Here is a 17,447-nt window from a genome sequence, read left to right as displayed (position 1 = left end):
ACAAAAGTTTTACTAGTTATTTTGAGAAGTCAATTAATGGCCAAAAATGGTTGGTTAAAGCAAGCCTCATTGTCCTAATTCCATGCATATATTCCACCGACATAATTAGGCGCCTCGAACCTATATGATGTTATTGTCACAAAACTCACGGGAGTAAGCTTTCAATTAATTATAAACTCCAAGATCTTGTGGTAGATAGTTATTTAAGTCAGCAGTTGAAGTCTTTGAAAAGAGTACAGAAAGTTAATCAAGTTATTACACCCGTCAAATTACAATTAATAATCATATGTCTACGCTGGACTCACTTGGATCACTTATGTTTTATGTACATTCTAATTGATAGTGACAATATTTGAGGGTTTTAAATAAGCTTATGTGGAAACTGGAAACTATATATTAATGCAGCTTTACAAGTAGGAGGGTGCAACATCAAATCCAACTGAAGGGGGACTGGGAAAAGAAAAATGTTATGTCGATCTCCTACTTTTTGAAAGTAATAAACAAAAAATATATAGAAGATGAAGAAGGAAAAGGTTGTTGGGAAGAGAATACCTTTGTCGATAAGGAACAACAATTTTGTCTACTGCAGACATAAAAATGAGATTGGCCCACTAATTAGTAATCATTTCATTTAGTTGTAATTCTGGAGGCCCACGCCTTTATGATACTCCAAGTTTGAAGATCATGCAAACGCCAGTGATAGTGAATCAATATATATATGAGGTGCATCTGAAAGAGTTTGTATATATATATACAGTTTTTTTATATTCATAAAATGCTTTATAGTTTTTTCTACTTATAATATTTATAAAAAAAAATATTAACATGAATTATTTTTAACTTATTTTAATAAAATTTACAATTTAGTTTATGATATTAGTTTTTTTTGGTCTACACTAAAATTATTTTTTTACTAAAAATAATTATATTCGAGTTTGATAGAGCTTTGGGTGGCAAAACTTATCTCCCTCCAAGTATTTAGTTAATGATATAAGCTCTATTGCAATAAAAATTATTTAAAAAAATAATTAAATTATTTAGATAAAAGCACCTGTCGGTAACTTCTTATTTGGGGTCAGTTGGTGAGCTTGTTAGCAAAATAGGGGTTCCGATACTTTCTGACTTTCTGTTTTTGGATGATGGGGCAACTCTCTGAATCATAACTGATATTTAATTATGTGAAAAAAAAGTGATATTTGATTAAACTAACTGGCCCTACTACTGAAGAGTAACATATATAGAAAAGAGAACAGCAATTAAAATCCAAAAGTGCACCTCAGGAACCATAGCAGATGCTAATTGATACACAACAGAATCTCATCATGAATTCCTTATATATGTTTTTTTTGGTAGAGATTCTTCATATATGTTTAAATTTGAGTAAATATATAAATTGGATCAAGAACTATTATTATTAATTATCAGTTTTTTATTATGTTGTTTAAGTTATATTCAAGATTACAAACCCCAGTTGAAAATTATAGTGTAATACTTAAAACCTTGTAGAATTTAAGTCCAGTTAAAAAAAATTCAGAGACATGTCATAGCCATGCCCGCCAAAATTGACAGAGACTATCTTAAACTAAAATTTATTTTTACAAATTACAAGCCTTATTTGCTCGAACGAGGAAGTAGAAACAAATATATATATATATATATATATATATATATATATATATATATATATATATATGAGAGAAAATTATTTTATATAAGAATAATATTAAATATGTACCGTATAATCAAATGATTAAGATTAAAATTTAATATTATGTGATTATTTAAAAAAGTATTTGAATTTTTAATATTAAATTCTAATCCTTTCCATCTATATTTTTTTGGAATCAAACAATATCTTTTTGGGAATTAAAAATAGGCAAAGAAAGGCAGAGGTGTATGCAGAGGCTTTTGGTTTATAAAGAATCTTAAGATTAAGATTTTGGTGGGAGATTTTCTTAGCCTCTTATTAGTTGGATCATGGATGCACCGAAAAGGGATAAAGTTAAAACGCGTTTATTTGGGCCCCAACGGAATAGAAAACAATGCTTAACTGTTCATTGTTCTTCTTTTCCGTCGTAGTAGTATATAACTAATCCTTCTAGTTCTGATACTCAATGATACACCTGGCCGTTCGGTCCAGTCTACGAATACAATCTCTATTCAAACATTTATACTCTACAAAATACATGTTCTGTTTAATTTTTATTTTTTAATAAAAAAAACTTCTTTAGCTTTCAAAATTCGTGTAAAGACCAACTTAATTCCATTTTATCTAAACATGTTTTGTTTTCAAATACAAAGATTGAAGTTACTTCGGAAGATTTTTCTTCTTTTTAAAAAAAAGAAATAAACTTACTTTATTTCATCAAAGATAATTTAGTGTACTTGGAAGCGAATATAATCATAATCATGAATGCCGACATGATATTTTGGTGCCCTAACTAGTTTAGTTTGTAGGTCCCAAGATTTGCTTGTCTTTTAGAGACAAATTGTCTCAAAGGGTATACTTTTAGAAACTTATTTCTGAGTTGGATCTCTTTTAAAACTATTTATCCCATGAGACTGTTTTTTACGCGAGATATATGTAAAAATCATGCAAATCGCCAGTTCCATTGGCGGGTTTGTTATGGGTGTATCGCCTCCCCCTGGTATCGCCACCCCCATTGGCGATTTGGCCATGCAAGGGGGTGTAGCCAGTTTGACGGGCGAGTTTTAAGAAGAGGGCGTATTTAATTTTTTTTTCGTTAAGATCAGTCGTTTCTAATTTAACTACAATCAATTACAATTATATTTAATTTTGTCCGTCTAATTTTTTTCTGTTAAAATCAATCATCCCTAATTTAACTACAATCAATTACAATCGTATTTAATTTTTTCCATTTAATTTTTTTCTGTTAAAATCAATAATGACTATTTTTTTCCGTTAAAATCAATCATCCCTAATTTAACTACAATCACTTACAATCATTGTTGATTTTAATGGAAAAAAATTAAATGAAAAAAATTAAATACGATTGTAATTGATTGTAGTTAAATTAGGGATGATTGATTTTAATGGAAAAAAATTAGGCATGTTGATTTTAATGGAAAAAATTAGACGGAAAAAAATTAAATATAATTGTAATTGATTGTAGTTGAATTATGAATGATTGATTTTAACGGAAAAAAATTAAATACGCCCTCTTCTTAGAACTCGCCAGTCACACCCCCTTGCATGACCAAATTGCCAATGGGGTGACGATGTCAGGAGAAATCGCCCGTATCAGTGGCGTCTTTGCCATGTGTCACACCCATAGCAAACCTGTCAATGGGACTGACGGTTTGCATGGTTTTTGCATGCATCTCGCGTAAAAAGCAGTACCATGGGATAAATAGTTTTAAAAGAGACCCAATTCAAGAATAAGTTTCTAAAAGTACTCCCTTTAGGACAATTTGCCTCTTTTAGAAAAACTCACCGTAAAATTATGAGTATTAGACCAAAATATATAGTTTACAATTTGCTAAAATGAGAGAGAAATTTGAGAGACCTTTCTTTCCTGAATCTATATGTTTCGTTACCAATTTACAGTCAGTTGCAAATACCACATTGTGGAGGTGTAGTGACTGGATCCATTCTAAACTTTTTTGGCATCGCAAATACTTCAGCTTCATTTGGTTTGATGAACGAACTTGTTCTTGTTTTGATGAAGGTGTCATCGTCATGGTGGAGGTTCAGTTGACTTTTCTATATACTACTTTTTTTCTTCTTTAATTTTTATAAGAATTAAGTTTCTTAATTTTTAAATTTTTTTTGTATATGTAGTTGATTTAACTTCTTCTAAAGAAAAGAAAAATTACAAGAAAGAAATGATCAATTTCTAACTTGGTAAATATTTTCAGAAAATATTAAAATCCTACAATTTTCTTTTTATTGGAGGGCAAATCTTTCTATATTTTAACCATTGATTTATGAATAAATAATGTGTTGTATGCTGACAATGTTCAATATTAATGTAGTAAATTTAAAATGCAAGAATAGCTAATAAATTTAGTAATAGGCTTTTTTTGTGGAATTTAATAATAGACTGCATTGTAACATAACAAATATTTCGTGAATGACATTAATATATGATCAACTTGTTAACTTGCATACAAGGACGAATCCAAGAGAGACAAGCGCGGTCTTGATCTCTCTTCCTTAAGATCATATATATATGAGGGGGGGAAATTAAAATAAAAGAAAATATGTTTTTAAGTTGATATTTACTTAATTTTTTTCTAATAATAAATTATATCTTTAATTTTATCCATAAAATAAATAATAAATATTTTTAAAACTTATTATTTATTAAATTTAACTATTTAAATAATTATGTAAAAAAAATTCAGCCCCTTTTATACTGGATTTGTTCCTCCTTGTACAGTAAATAACTTTCTTAAAAGTCCTAGTAAAGCAAATAGTGTAATTTTTTATACAAATAATATATATAAAAAATTGATGTCTTGTATGAAAGTTGTAGCAATCGATCAAAGAGAATTCTCTAAGGTTCACACGTGCAAAATAATTTATTTAGTAAGAGAATTTATAAATAAAAAAATGATATCAAAGAGGCACATGAATATGATCTCATCTCAGATAAAAGAGGCGCATCCATGAAGTTCAAAACTCAATGTTTTTCATCTCAGCCCATTCATTCTTCCACAGCCGGGGTTCATATGTTGATCCACTTTATCATCTTCACTCTTCACTCTTCAGTCTTGATCAAGATCGCAAGAATTATTGATTTCGCAGCAATCGAACAAATCAAGGAAAGCCTTTACCCTGTGGATTAACGTTCTCTTCTCCCCCATCTTGGAAAACTTCCTTCGCATTCGGACCATTTCTAACTGCCATTTTTTTTCTCTCGAAAAACACTAGCCCACGTTGAAAAATTCGAAACCAACAATGTTTCAGAAAAACAAAAAGAGCATATACTTCTACACTTGTTGAATAACAAAAAGGAATCTTCAGAACGATACAAACAAGTGAGACCATTTCTAACTGCCATTTTTGTTGAATAACAAAAATGTATGATTTAAATCTTGCTGGAGAGTGAAACAAATACAGCTTATTATTAATCATTGATTTTAATTTAAATATTTTATGAACTTAATAATAGATAAAACACTTATTCTCTCTGTATATAGATATATCGCCTCCCTTTGAAAAAAAAAATCCAAACATTCCCTTTTGTTATTCAACAAGTGTATAAGTATGTGCTCTTTTTTATTCAACAAGTGGATAAGTATATCTAGTTAGTTACAACCAACAGACTCAAAGATATAAAGTAATATTTTAACTATTTTTTCCTAATTATTTTGTTTCGCATTTTATGTTACTACGACTTTGTATCAATTTTTAAAACTAATTTGTAGCTATTATTTTTTTTAATATAAATTAACTACCAATTTGTTCTTAAAAAAAAACCCTACCAATTTTGTATAGGTAATTCAGTAATTTCTTGTATTGAATCTGGGGAAAGGAGACCTAATATTTGAGGAAAACTTTGAGAACCAACTTTATACATGTGTTTGGCCCGAGCATTTTTTTTATTGTTATAATTTTTTATCTGGTTCACAATATCGGTAGAGATTTTGTTCATTTGTTTATTGTCTCTAAAGAACACGTGAATTAAGTATACGTACTATAGGAGGGAAGATATCACGTTACCATCTACTTATTTTTGGCCTACATTGTCTTGTAATTATTTAAATCTAATTTATAAAATGGAATAGTATCTATACTATTAATTTATATTATTAATAAAAGGAATATGCTATTTTGTTTTGGTGTACACATTTTTTTTTCATTTTATTTCTAAAATTACTTTTTCAATTTTTTTTTTAATTTACAAGTCCATCCCAACTTCAAACTTGTTTAAAAGCTCATTTTATAACAGCACCTGTTAAATAAAGTTACAAAAAAAAATTATAAATAAGTTAAGAAACTTATACATAGGTCAATAAGTATATGATTCTAAATATTATAATTAAAAGTTAATACAACAACAATATATTATCATTATTTTTTTGTGAAACAAACATGATGCATTCAACTTCATATTGGTGCTCAGTGCTAGCTCCTCTAACAAAAGATGACTGATATTAGTGTACATTATGACCAAAGCTTCAATAAACACAAACGACGACCAACACCTGGAACAATTCATAGCATATTGAAGACACACAATTCCAACATTGGCGGTCGTGGATTGAAGAGAAAACTCACACCTCCAATGACGCTGCCGGAGTCGCGGGTTGTTGTGAAAGGCCAACTCTTGGAATTGAATTTCTTCACTAGATACAAGCTATCCCACATCTAAAATGCCACATTCGAAATCAATGTGTCACTTCTCTATAAATACAAATTTTCTTTTTAATCTCTCTAATTTTAAATAAAAATGTTATAACCATGAAGATTAAACGAATAATTAACCCAACTTTTGTTCTCTTACCTTTTTCAATTAGACATTTTTAGTGTTTTTTCATAGAGACATATTTCACATATCATCCTTGTAATTAGTCAAGAAATATTATAACCACTTCAAAATATTTTTCATTTTTATTGGTATATTTATTTATTTTTAGTTGTTCGTGAGTTTCAATTAAAAAAGTTGTCGTGTCTTATAATTTAAACTAATGCATATTCTCGTGCAACGCACAAGATAAATAATTTGAAGAGTAATATTTTTATTATTTAAAAAAATAAAAATTTGGTAGAATAATAAAAATAAACTATATCCGTAAAAAATAATATCACATTACAATATTTGTTTTCAGTTTGTCATAGTCAAACAACCTTTAATTACAATTATAATACAAATTTCACTTGTTTCTTCAAATCCTCCTCTCTTCACCAGATCTATTTTTCACAATTTCAATGATTTATTTGCATGTAAAGATAAATTTAACAAATTATATATATATATATAAACTAAAACCAACTAAAACAAAATTATTGTCTACGTAAAAAAATAATAAAAAGATCAAGTTGGTCTAACGAAGATATTAATTTAAATAACTAAAGTGAAACTTTTTAAATTTAAGAGACTGAAATTAAACCAAAAAAATAAGTTGAGGATCAAATTAAACATCGTTTTTGGTTAAAAAAATATATATTGACATATAGAAATAAAATACATTGACACGAAACAAGATGTAAGTATAAAGACTTACAATAAATATAAACTATTAATATATGTTAACTCTATTATTTATAATATCTTAAAAGTTGTAAAAAAAACTAAATTTTAATTTTAATTTTTTTATAATTTTAAATTTATTGTAAGGTTGTTTTGTACAACAATTCAATTCTTTATGCACAACAATTCATTATTTGAAGAAAGTATAAAGACCACCATTGTAAGGTTGTTTTGCACAACAATTCTTTATTTTGTGAAGTTTTGCACAACATGTAGTACAATCATCATTCAATTTATTATTTTAAATAATAAAATAATATTTTTTAATGAGTTTTTTTTAAGAAAGTAGCTGAAAATAGGCTAAAACGAAATATTGTGCGAGTTTTTGAAGAAAGTAGAATGTAGAATAAACAATAACATGTAGTAATAAAAAAAAAATGAATTCCACGAGGTCTGTACGAAATTAAAGGGAAAAAAAGAAAGAAAAGAAAATATTCAGAAGTTGGAATTGCAACAAACGAAAAAGAGCTACTATATAATAGTATTATTATCACAATCTTTCAGGCTTCCCAAAAAGCAGCAAATACCATTCGCCCGGAAAACCGTACGCCCACTCACTGACTTTTGCAAAACCGTTTTCTGATCTCACATTCATTCTATGAACCTCTTTCTCTCTCTCTCTCCTCTTCCCTAGTCTCTCTTGGAAATGGAAAAGAAGCAGGGTTTCTTCTCCGCCCTCAAAGACGAGGTGGTCCGCGGACTCTCCCCTTCTCGTTCTCGCTCCATCAGCCCCGCCCGAACCCTCTCCCCCATCTCGGCTCTCCTCCGCCGTAAGAAGCGCAGCCCCAGCCCTGACTCCTCCGTCGCCAGATCCGCCAGCCTCCGTCCCTTGGGAGAGACGCTCACCCCTCTCATGGAGGGCCCCGACCCTGACGGAACCGAAAACGGGGATCCTAAGCGAATCGGTTCGGGCCTCGGACACTGGATGAAGGGACAGCTGTCACGTGCCCCCTCCGTGTCCTACAAGAGGTCTGATCTGAGACTCCTCCTCGGCGTCATGGGTGCTCCTCTCGCCCCCGTTCACGTCTCCTCCACCGACCCCTTGCCTCACCTCAGCATCAAAGACACTCCCATTGTAAGCTCTCTCGCACACTTTTTCCCTTTTTCCTCAAACATCCTTTGTTTTTTGCTGTTCTTTACTGTGAAATTAACAACTCTCTGTCTCTTCTTTGGATGCATGTGGCTTGAATTTTTTGGTCATTTTCTTCCTCCTCTCTTAATGTGTCTTTCTCTCTAGCAACTCAGACTATGACTTTTCTGGCAACTTATTTCATGTTTTTTTGCTGCTTGTCGTGTTTTGTTCCCGTGCCAGATTCACTTTGCCATTTCAGTTTTATCTCTTGTTCTCAGTGTTTCGCTCAAAGGGTTAACTTGGGAGAGACTCAGTGAGTCACGTGCCTTCTTTCAATAATTTTTCAAGGGTGCCTACTCAGAGCAATAAATTGATAAAAATAAAAATTAAAAGAATAGGGACCGACCAAAAGCCTGAAAACCCGGTTCTGTGTGTTATGAGATAATTTTAGCTTCCTAACTCAAATTGGTGCATTGCATTCAACTGTTTCGTTGTAAAGGGGGACCAATGGATCATCTTTTTAAAAAAGATGCCGTTTATTCTAAACAGTGAATTTCAGTTGATAAGCAAGCTATTATTAACCTTTGTTTTGTTCATGGATGCCCTTGCAGGAAACTTCATCTGCTCAGTACATATTGCAGCAGTATACGGCAGCGTCTGGGGGGCTAAAATTGCAGAACTCCATACGAAATGCTTATGCCATGGGAAAGGTTAGAATGGTGGCTTCCGAATTTGAAACTGCAACTAGGGTAGTGAAGAATCGGAATAGGTGTGCAGAGTCTGGTGGATTTGTGCTCTGGCAGATGGATCCCGACATGTGGTATGTAGAGCTTGCGGTTGGGGGGAGCAAGGTTCATGCTGGCTGTAATGGAAAGCTTGTTTGGAGGCACACACCTTGGCTCGGTGCTCACACGGCAAAGGGGCCTGTGAGGCCTCTGCGCCGTGCACTTCAGGTTGAATCTGTTTTTTGATTTCCCTACTGCACATACATGTGCTGTTTGTTTTTGTTTTAGTGTCTGTTATGTTTACCCTTTCCTCTGTAATTTCTAAGTGTGTGTATTTGTTTGATTAGGGTATTGACCCTAGAACCACTGCCAGTATGTTTGCTGATGCCAAATGCATAGGAGAGAAGAACATCAATGGCGAAGATTGCTTCATCTTGAAGCTTTGTACTGACCCTGAAACATTGAAGGCTCGGAGTGAGGGTCCTGCTGAGATCATAAGGCATGTCTTGTTTGGCTACTTTAGCCAGAAGACTGGACTTCTTGTTCACATTGAGGACTCCCATCTGACCCGGATCCAGTCTAATGGGGGCGATGCAGTTTATTGGGAAACCACAATCAATTCATTCCTTAGTGATTACAAGCCCGTGGAAGGTATAATGATTGCCCACTCTGGGCATTCTGTGGTAACTCTTTTCAGGTTTGGGGAGATGGCCTTGAGCCATACTAAAACAAGAATGGAAGAGGCCTGGACAATCGACGAGGTTGCGTTCAATGTTCAAGGCCTTTCTGTCGACTGCTTCATTCCCCCAGCTGATTTGAGAACAGCTTCAGTCAGTGAAGCTTGCGAACTTCCTCAGGATGAAAGAGCAAAGAACTCACTAGCAGTACATCGGACTAAAGTTGTTGCACTGGAGAAATCACATAACTGCAGCATTGATAGCATGATCTGGAAGATGGAAATCTAACAGATGGGGGTAGGATCAATTCAAGGCAATTGTTAATAGCAGTCACTAGTTTTTGACTACTAACGTTTAGATTTTAGAGTAGGGGTTCAGTTGGTTCTTTGTGGAAGTTTGTGTATGCCTCCATATAGTTCTGTAAATAGAGCATAAAATTTCACGGGTTTTATTCTCAATGCAGAATCCAACTATGGAGTTGGAGCTCGTTTTTCCACTTCGGAATAGAGCAATTGGAGGTTAAAATTTTAGTTTACCTTCCATAAACGAGGGAAGGTGGTGAAGCTTTGGTATAGTGGACCCATTAAACTTTTGTTACTTTAGCAAGTTATGTAAGTGTCGATGGTGGTAATATTAAAGAGTCTACCATCGACCACAGCCAGTTTGGCACTAACAGCTTCTACATGGCGTGGAAGTTCTGTGTTTGAAAAGATCGTTAACGTGGTTGTTTTTGATATAGCCGAGATAATGGAGTAGAGTTACAGGGACAATACTCAATGTACCGAACATCTCTTGTATGTTTCCGGTTGTGTTATGATTTTATTTTGTCAGTGCTCCCGATATTGAAATTGTCAGATAATGAATGCTCGTGATGGATGGATGTTACTCTTTACATTATCTTTTGACGGAGTTGCTGTCTGACTTGTAAATAGTAACCATAATTTACTTGTCGACGTTTATTTGCATTTGTCATTACAGAGCATATGGTATTTTGGATATTCTCCCTATTTTGTCTGGGTAATTATGTGTAAAATAAAAACTAAATAGTACCACCAGGTAGAATCATCAAGAGGGTTGGCACAGTAGGGAACAATCTATTTACTAGGAAAATGTTCATGATCTCTAACCCCCCCCCCCAAAAAAAAAAAATCAAAGAGGTGTTAAACTTTTTTCTTAAAAGTTGTTTTCTCAACGCATTACTCATCAATATGAGTGAATGTGCATCTTATAACCTCCCAAATTATATTGTGAACTTAATTTCAGTGTCTGTAACGGATCATAGGTTAATATACAATTTTCCCCCTCCTCATGGTAGCTGCATGTGTGGAAGCTTCGCTCTTTTTCCGACGGTCTCGGTCAAATGAGAGCATAGGGAAGAAAATAGGAACCTAACGGGGAATATAACAATTTTTTAAAAGTTAACGGAACAGAAGCCAGTGTGAATTCAGAATATAATAAAGTGAATTTGGTTATGTTTCTGATGGCGCGTGTCTGTTAGTGTGAACGTGATTATGGAACGACAAACCACGAGGTTTGGTGCTTCCAATGCCCAAGTGATGCTACCAGCTTCTTTCGCTTTCTTGCTCAATTCTCAGGCAGTCTTTATCATTTTCTTTTGCTTTTTCAGGCACTGTCTTTTACTTCTTTATCCAACTTGAACAATATTCCTAGAGGAGGATTCTCAAAGCAGTCAAGATCAGTTAAGCTTTGTTTTTAATTTTTAGTTTTTATTTATTCCATTTGTATTCCTCTTTTTCTCTTTGGTGATAACTGGTTGAATCTTCTTCTCTACCCTCTACCGTGCATATATTGCATCGGTACGATTGTTTTGCCCACAATAATGGCATGTGATTTGTGTTTTTGATAAGTCTAAAGTAATGTATTAACCTGGAAACCAATCTTCTGAATAAAACTCCTTGAGCTTTCGCTTTCTTTTAGTAAATCGTTTTACATTTAAGAAAAAGCTCCTTTAAGGATGTACCATCCATTCAACTTTTGCGACTTAAAGATTAAGTACATCATACTAGTATAAATTAAGCATGGGTGTATATGCCCTTACTTCTGTACTTCATAGGAAAACTCGCTTTAAAATACTATTATCCTTATTTTTTAACTCGTACATTCTTACATCTTTGTGGGGGCGTGGTCAAATGTGTATACATTTATGGCCATCACCACCCCATGCTTGCTAAATTAATTATGTGTGGTTAGAAAAACTCTGAATGTGACTCATGGTTGGTTAGATGAGTTTCTAAATTAAACTGGATTTGCACCAGCTTATTCCATTACAGAAGTTAAAAAAAAAAACTAGTTTAATGCAGTCATAGGACAAAGATTGTCACAATTAGGAGAATGCTACAAAAACAAAGTGCTCGATGAGCCTCTTATATTTTCCTTTCTTTAGAATTTAAACTCTGTCCATCCTAATCACACTTGAGTCAAGTCCAGGTAACTTTGTTTTTTTCTCTCATTATTTTACCATTTTAAGATGTGAAAGTAATTAACTCATTGATATAGACAACGCAACCAAATTTTGTTGAGCTGGTCCCTATAGGGAGGGCGCGTACATTCTAAAACGGTAAATTTGGAAAAGAATAGGCTAATTCTAAGCCTAGTGTATAGTGTTTAGGTACTTGTGTGCACATGGATGAGCATAGCATGATATAAAATAGTATAATAATTGAAAATTTTACATAATTAAGGTTCAAATGAAGTTGAAGGTTGGATTTAATTTTATTATTTTCACCAAGAATATCCCTTAAGTGATCCTCAAAGACTAATTTATTCTGAGACATAAAGATTATTCTAGTAAATTTTGTTTTTCTCAACAAAGTTTGTTTTTTCATACACATTAAGAAGAATTAAACCCTTAATGACATACTTGAAGAATTCCATTATTTTTCGATTATACTCAACCTTGTTGGTAAGGTTGGATTTAAGCAAATTGAGTGTGTATTGGTCCTGCAACCTTGGACGAAACAAGCTTTGTACTACCAAATAGAACAACTACACCTACTCTGCTCGTCAGTAGTAGGACATTCAAGTGTTATTCAATTTATAGTTGTCCTCATCTTCATCGCATAATATAAACTGGTAGATCTGAATTTAGTAGAAAATGTGACATCATGTTCCTTCTACTTACAAGCCTTTCCTTAGTAGTACACCCCTAATCGTCCAGCATTTATGGGCCAAAAAGAACCCAAATATATAGAAATAATTAGTTACAGGATGTGCTGTAGTGAAAGGAAAACCATGGAATTAGCATTACATTTGCAAATTTACAGATTTACCATCTAGCCAGGGTCCTCAAATTAATGGTAAAAACAAGGAGGCGTCGGTTCGGACAGAGTTCTTAGGTTGGTGACAGGGGACTGGTCTTTTGAACCTGACATTATTTTTTGTTGATCTTCATACAGTAAGATCTACCAAATCTTCAAAATTCATTCAGTGGCAAAATTCAAAAACAGAATCATAGATAATAGCGCCTGATTAACATTTGTTTGACTACTTTAAACACTTCTCCTTCCGTGTACGAACAAGCTAGATTCCATGGTTGACTAACATAATTTTTAGTTGGAAAATGTTAATCAATATAATTAAGAAGGTATTGATTAAGAAACTAAAAGAATAAATAAATAAAATCTATAAAATTGTGTTATTTATGATTTTTTTTTATGTTTTTGACTCTTCTATAATTTTTAGAATAAATAATTTTTTTTAAATTTCTGAATTAATATTTTAAGGACATTTATTAGCAAACATCTTGTCTAATTTAATCATGAAAATGAATGGTGGCTTCCTAACAAAACCCAAAATCAAGTCTAAGGCAATTGTGCACAGGATGAGTGTGCAACATAAAATAGTAGTAGAAGTGAAATAGGAGTGTCGGCAGAGACCGCTTGGTATGCACGGAGATGGAGACAAACTTGTTATACTGCAATTGATGCATATTTATGACACTGTCCATGTGGTACCATTGCTTACATCTCTACAGAAAATGAGTATGTCCACTGAAAACATGATATTTCACTCTCAGTAATACTATTTATTTATAGCTCTATAATATGCTATACCCCTATTGCCACCAGGGCAGAGTATAGTTAATGGTTACCATATTCATAAATCATAAGTAACTGGATGCTTTTCACACTATCATTACCTGGTGTTTTAAATTTTAATGTCAATTTGCTAGTTGTAATATAGAAAATTCAGTAACGCAATATATGTCGTGAAATGGGCATTTGCACGTGCACAGTGTGCTCTCATTTATTGTCCACCAAGGGTAAACACACTGTGTTCACATTCTACCTGCACACTATCGTGGCACAATGTAAGGAAGGGAAAAGCATGTGTGACACGATTGAAAAATAATCATTATGTAATTATGACTCAATCTCTAAGTACATTTTAATTTTTGGGTGAAAAAGTATTTTGAAACTAAAAGTATTTTTTACTTAAAAGATCAAAATCTTTATTTTTATTTGTTGGATTCATATTGAAGCACATGTACAATATTTTTAACTTTAATTTAAATATAAATTAAATTAGTTTTATACTAAATAGTATTTATTGGAATATGTGAGCTTCTAAAAACAATTTCTACAATCTTAAATCCATTTTCGGTGGAGAGATACCTTGAGTTTAAAAAAAAAATACTACATATATATATGAGGGGATTTGCTCGTTAACTTGCATGGATCATTCTAACATGCCCCAGGTTAACTTGGGCATATCGATGCACCTTATATTACCTTTCTTGTCGTAATCTTTGGTTATTCTAATCAGTGGTCATACTTTAGATGATAGGTCAATAGTTATATGTAATTTGAAAAATACAATCAAAAACACTCACAGCACTAATTAAATAAAAAAAATGTGTTATTACTTAATTATAATTTTAAAAAATTCTAATTCTTATTAAAAATACTTTTAATTGGATCCTTATTATTTAACCCATAAAATTGTATGTCGGCAATTATTCGCAATTCAATTAAACAGACCATCATGTTAGTTGACTTACAGGCCCAAACAAGCAAGGAACCCTAACACCAGTGAACTCAGTAGGCCCAAGATGACAGCCCATCCACCCCTATGATTCCGCCGGTTATAATGTTTATTTTAAAATGTTATATCGGTCTTACCCTTCTATGTTTTAGTGAGTGTTTGATTTTGCCGAGAATTGATTTCGAATTCATAATTAATTTTTGTATGTTTGATTTCATATTACAGATAATTTAAGAATTTAATATGAATTTAAGTAATTTTGAGTAGTTTTTAGATTGAATAAAAAAAATTGATATTAAGTTTTAATCCTATCTTAATTTAATAATAAAATATTCGAACACAAATCATACTACTTTAAAATTAATTTTTAACAAAAATAAATAAATTTTATAAAATTAATTTTGACAATGCCTTGTACTTATATGTGTTTGTCCCAGATTGTTTATCCGTTAGCCCAACAGAAAGAAAGTCGCGACTTAAGAGTCCAAAATGAAGCAAGGTTTGATATTGTTTAGGCTGGGTCTTGTTGTCTTTTGGGCCTAATTCTTTTCGGCATTGGAAACGTTTCCAAGATCGTTTCTTGCATAGGCCGAGTGGATGCATTTGTCCTTACCCACTTAATAATTTAGGATTTGAAGGAAGGGAAAAAAATATTAATTGATGATTGATGTTATAATTAATTTAAAGTTTTTTAATACCACAATTTAACTGTAATTTAGTAATCAATGATTACAAGTATATTTTACCTTTTTTTATACATTTTTTGGCTACTGTGCATTTTATCTTTTAAAATGCACCTTTATTTTAGAAAAGTTAAATCTATATTTGAGAATTGAATTTTGAACAAAAAGAATGAGAGGATAAAATTTTCATTTTTTATGTACTTTAATATTTTGAAAGTCAAAATTAAATAATATCAGCACACATTTAATCTCTTAATATTTTACTTGTAGAAATATTGCATATAGTAGTTTTTGTTTGAATGACTATAATTTTTAATAATCAATACATATATATCTATAAACAAAAATAATTATTTGTTGCATAAGGACTTCACTTTCATAACCATCTTTCCACATTCTTTCAAATTTTGGATTTCTCGTATCTTTTTCTCCCACAAATTTCGTTCTTCAAAAATTAAAGTTTCTCTTCCTTCACGCTCCTCTCATCTTTTCCTTTATTTCTGGTTATCTTTATCGTTTATCTCAAACTTTTGTTAATAAAATTACTAATATCTATGTTAATACTAGGATGCTCTTATTGGCCCAGTTATTATTGTCATAGTTTATAACAGTACATCATAACATGTGATTAAGTAGTAGTGCACTATTTTATCGAATAGTTAACATTGTTTATATTCTCAATATGTTCTAAGTTTCTAACTAAATTATTGTTAATTATCAACTATAAATACAGGGATAAAACAACCAGTTTATATGTTGAACTTTCTTTTTGGAAGTATTTTCCTTTGAAAAGATTTAATTCTTTTAAATTGAAAAAATAACAAGATAAAAAAGTAAAAATATATTTGGTATATATTACTTTAAATAAATGATGTGTGTGATATTTAAATTAATGTTGAGATGTATACCTTTTGATGAGTTTAATTTTAATAATTAATATGTTGTTAATCTAATTTTTGTTACATTTAACAATAGATTGTAAATATATTTTAAAAAATAATAAATAAACATTGTGTGACCTTAGTTGGCAGCTGGATTTTCTTCTTCCTCACCCATAACCCCTCTTCTTCAAGACCTCTTTTTGAACCAAACCCCCTCTCCCCTCAAGCCCACCGAATTCTCCAAACCCTAATCCACCCTTCCTTCTATTCCACTCGCTTCCACGAAATCCTCCCCCTCCTCCCGCATTTGATGATTTTTAGCCGTTAATATTTTTATTTCATTAACAGCATTAATTTAAGGTGAACGGAATGATCAAACAGAATCAACTTAAATAAATAAAAAATCAAAATAAAATTTTTAAAAATTAGAAGACCAAACTGAAAAAAAAAAGATAAAGAAAAAAAATATATCATTTAGCCTAATTTTTATTTCTCACCGTAATAAGAGTTCTCAATTCGTATGCTTTTTATTAACTTTCCAGAAAAACTAAGAAAACAATTATCTTCTTTAAAACCGTCCCCAATTAAAGACGCGCGGATTATATACCACGGCATCTTCCAGTATCCAGTTTTCGACACTTCGGCCTTATTACCTTTCTTTTTACTTGTTTTAATTTTTAAATACAAGCTTAGTTTATTCAATATTCAATTCATCGTTAGAGCACCCTCGAATCCTTCTATTTTACTTATCAGTTCCTATTCATTCCTATGATAAAGCTAACAAAAATGCCAACTCAAAGTTCTATAAAATATTAACAATTAAACATTATCAGTGTTTTGCAAATAAACGAGCTCGAACGGTTGCTTATACGTGTGAACATTCATTTCAAAAACAGAAAAAATGAGGTCAAATATCTCAAAAAAATCAACACGTCTGATAACTAAAATGCGAGCTTCTATCACAAATTTTCCGCCTGTTACGGTGGGAAATGACGCACAAGAAACATTTGGAAAGAACTTTCATTTCATGGTTGTAATCAGTACACGTACCATGGCAATATGAATGTGCTTATGAAAAGTATCCACTCACCAGTCCTGCAATTCTTGTCAGTTGGTGAAACGTCACCAACGCGTGCCTCATACTCCATTATTCAGGACGAACATTACCAAGTCAAGCGAGAAATA

The 17,447-nt window shown here is 32.0% G+C and overlaps 1 protein-coding gene across 1 annotated transcript; it reads left to right on the top strand.

Moving 5' to 3' along the window:
• Positions 1-7,712: 7,712 nt before the first annotated feature.
• LOC100813032 (uncharacterized) lies at positions 7,713-10,534 on the top strand. Its single transcript, XM_003536546.5, has 3 exons — positions 7,713-8,295; positions 8,904-9,245; positions 9,365-10,534. The coding sequence occupies exons 1-3, from the start codon at positions 7,867-7,869 to the stop codon at positions 9,980-9,982; spliced, it is 1,389 nt and encodes a 462-aa protein (XP_003536594.1). The 5' UTR covers positions 7,713-7,866; the 3' UTR covers positions 9,983-10,534.
• Positions 10,535-17,447: the final 6,913 nt, after the last annotated feature.

The sequence above is a fragment of the Glycine max genome, chromosome 10 (genome assembly GCF_000004515.6).
Source record: "Glycine max cultivar Williams 82 chromosome 10, Glycine_max_v4.0, whole genome shotgun sequence".
In the NCBI taxonomy this organism is placed as follows: Eukaryota; Viridiplantae; Streptophyta; class Magnoliopsida; order Fabales; family Fabaceae; genus Glycine; species Glycine max.
The sequence above is the reverse complement of the archived record's forward strand: the minus strand, read 5'-3'. Positions and strand labels throughout refer to the sequence as shown.

Coding starts and splice junctions, on each gene's coding strand:
- LOC100813032 (XM_003536546.5), top strand. CDS start 7,867: ATGGAAAAGAAGCAGGGTTTCTTCTCCGCCCTCAAAGACGAGGTGGTC. Junction 8,296..8,903: donor GCATCAAAGACACTCCCATT/GTAAGCTCTCTC, acceptor ATGCCCTTGCAG/GAAACTTCATCTGCTCAGTA. Junction 9,246..9,364: donor CTCTGCGCCGTGCACTTCAG/GTTGAATCTGTT, acceptor TTGTTTGATTAG/GGTATTGACCCTAGAACCAC.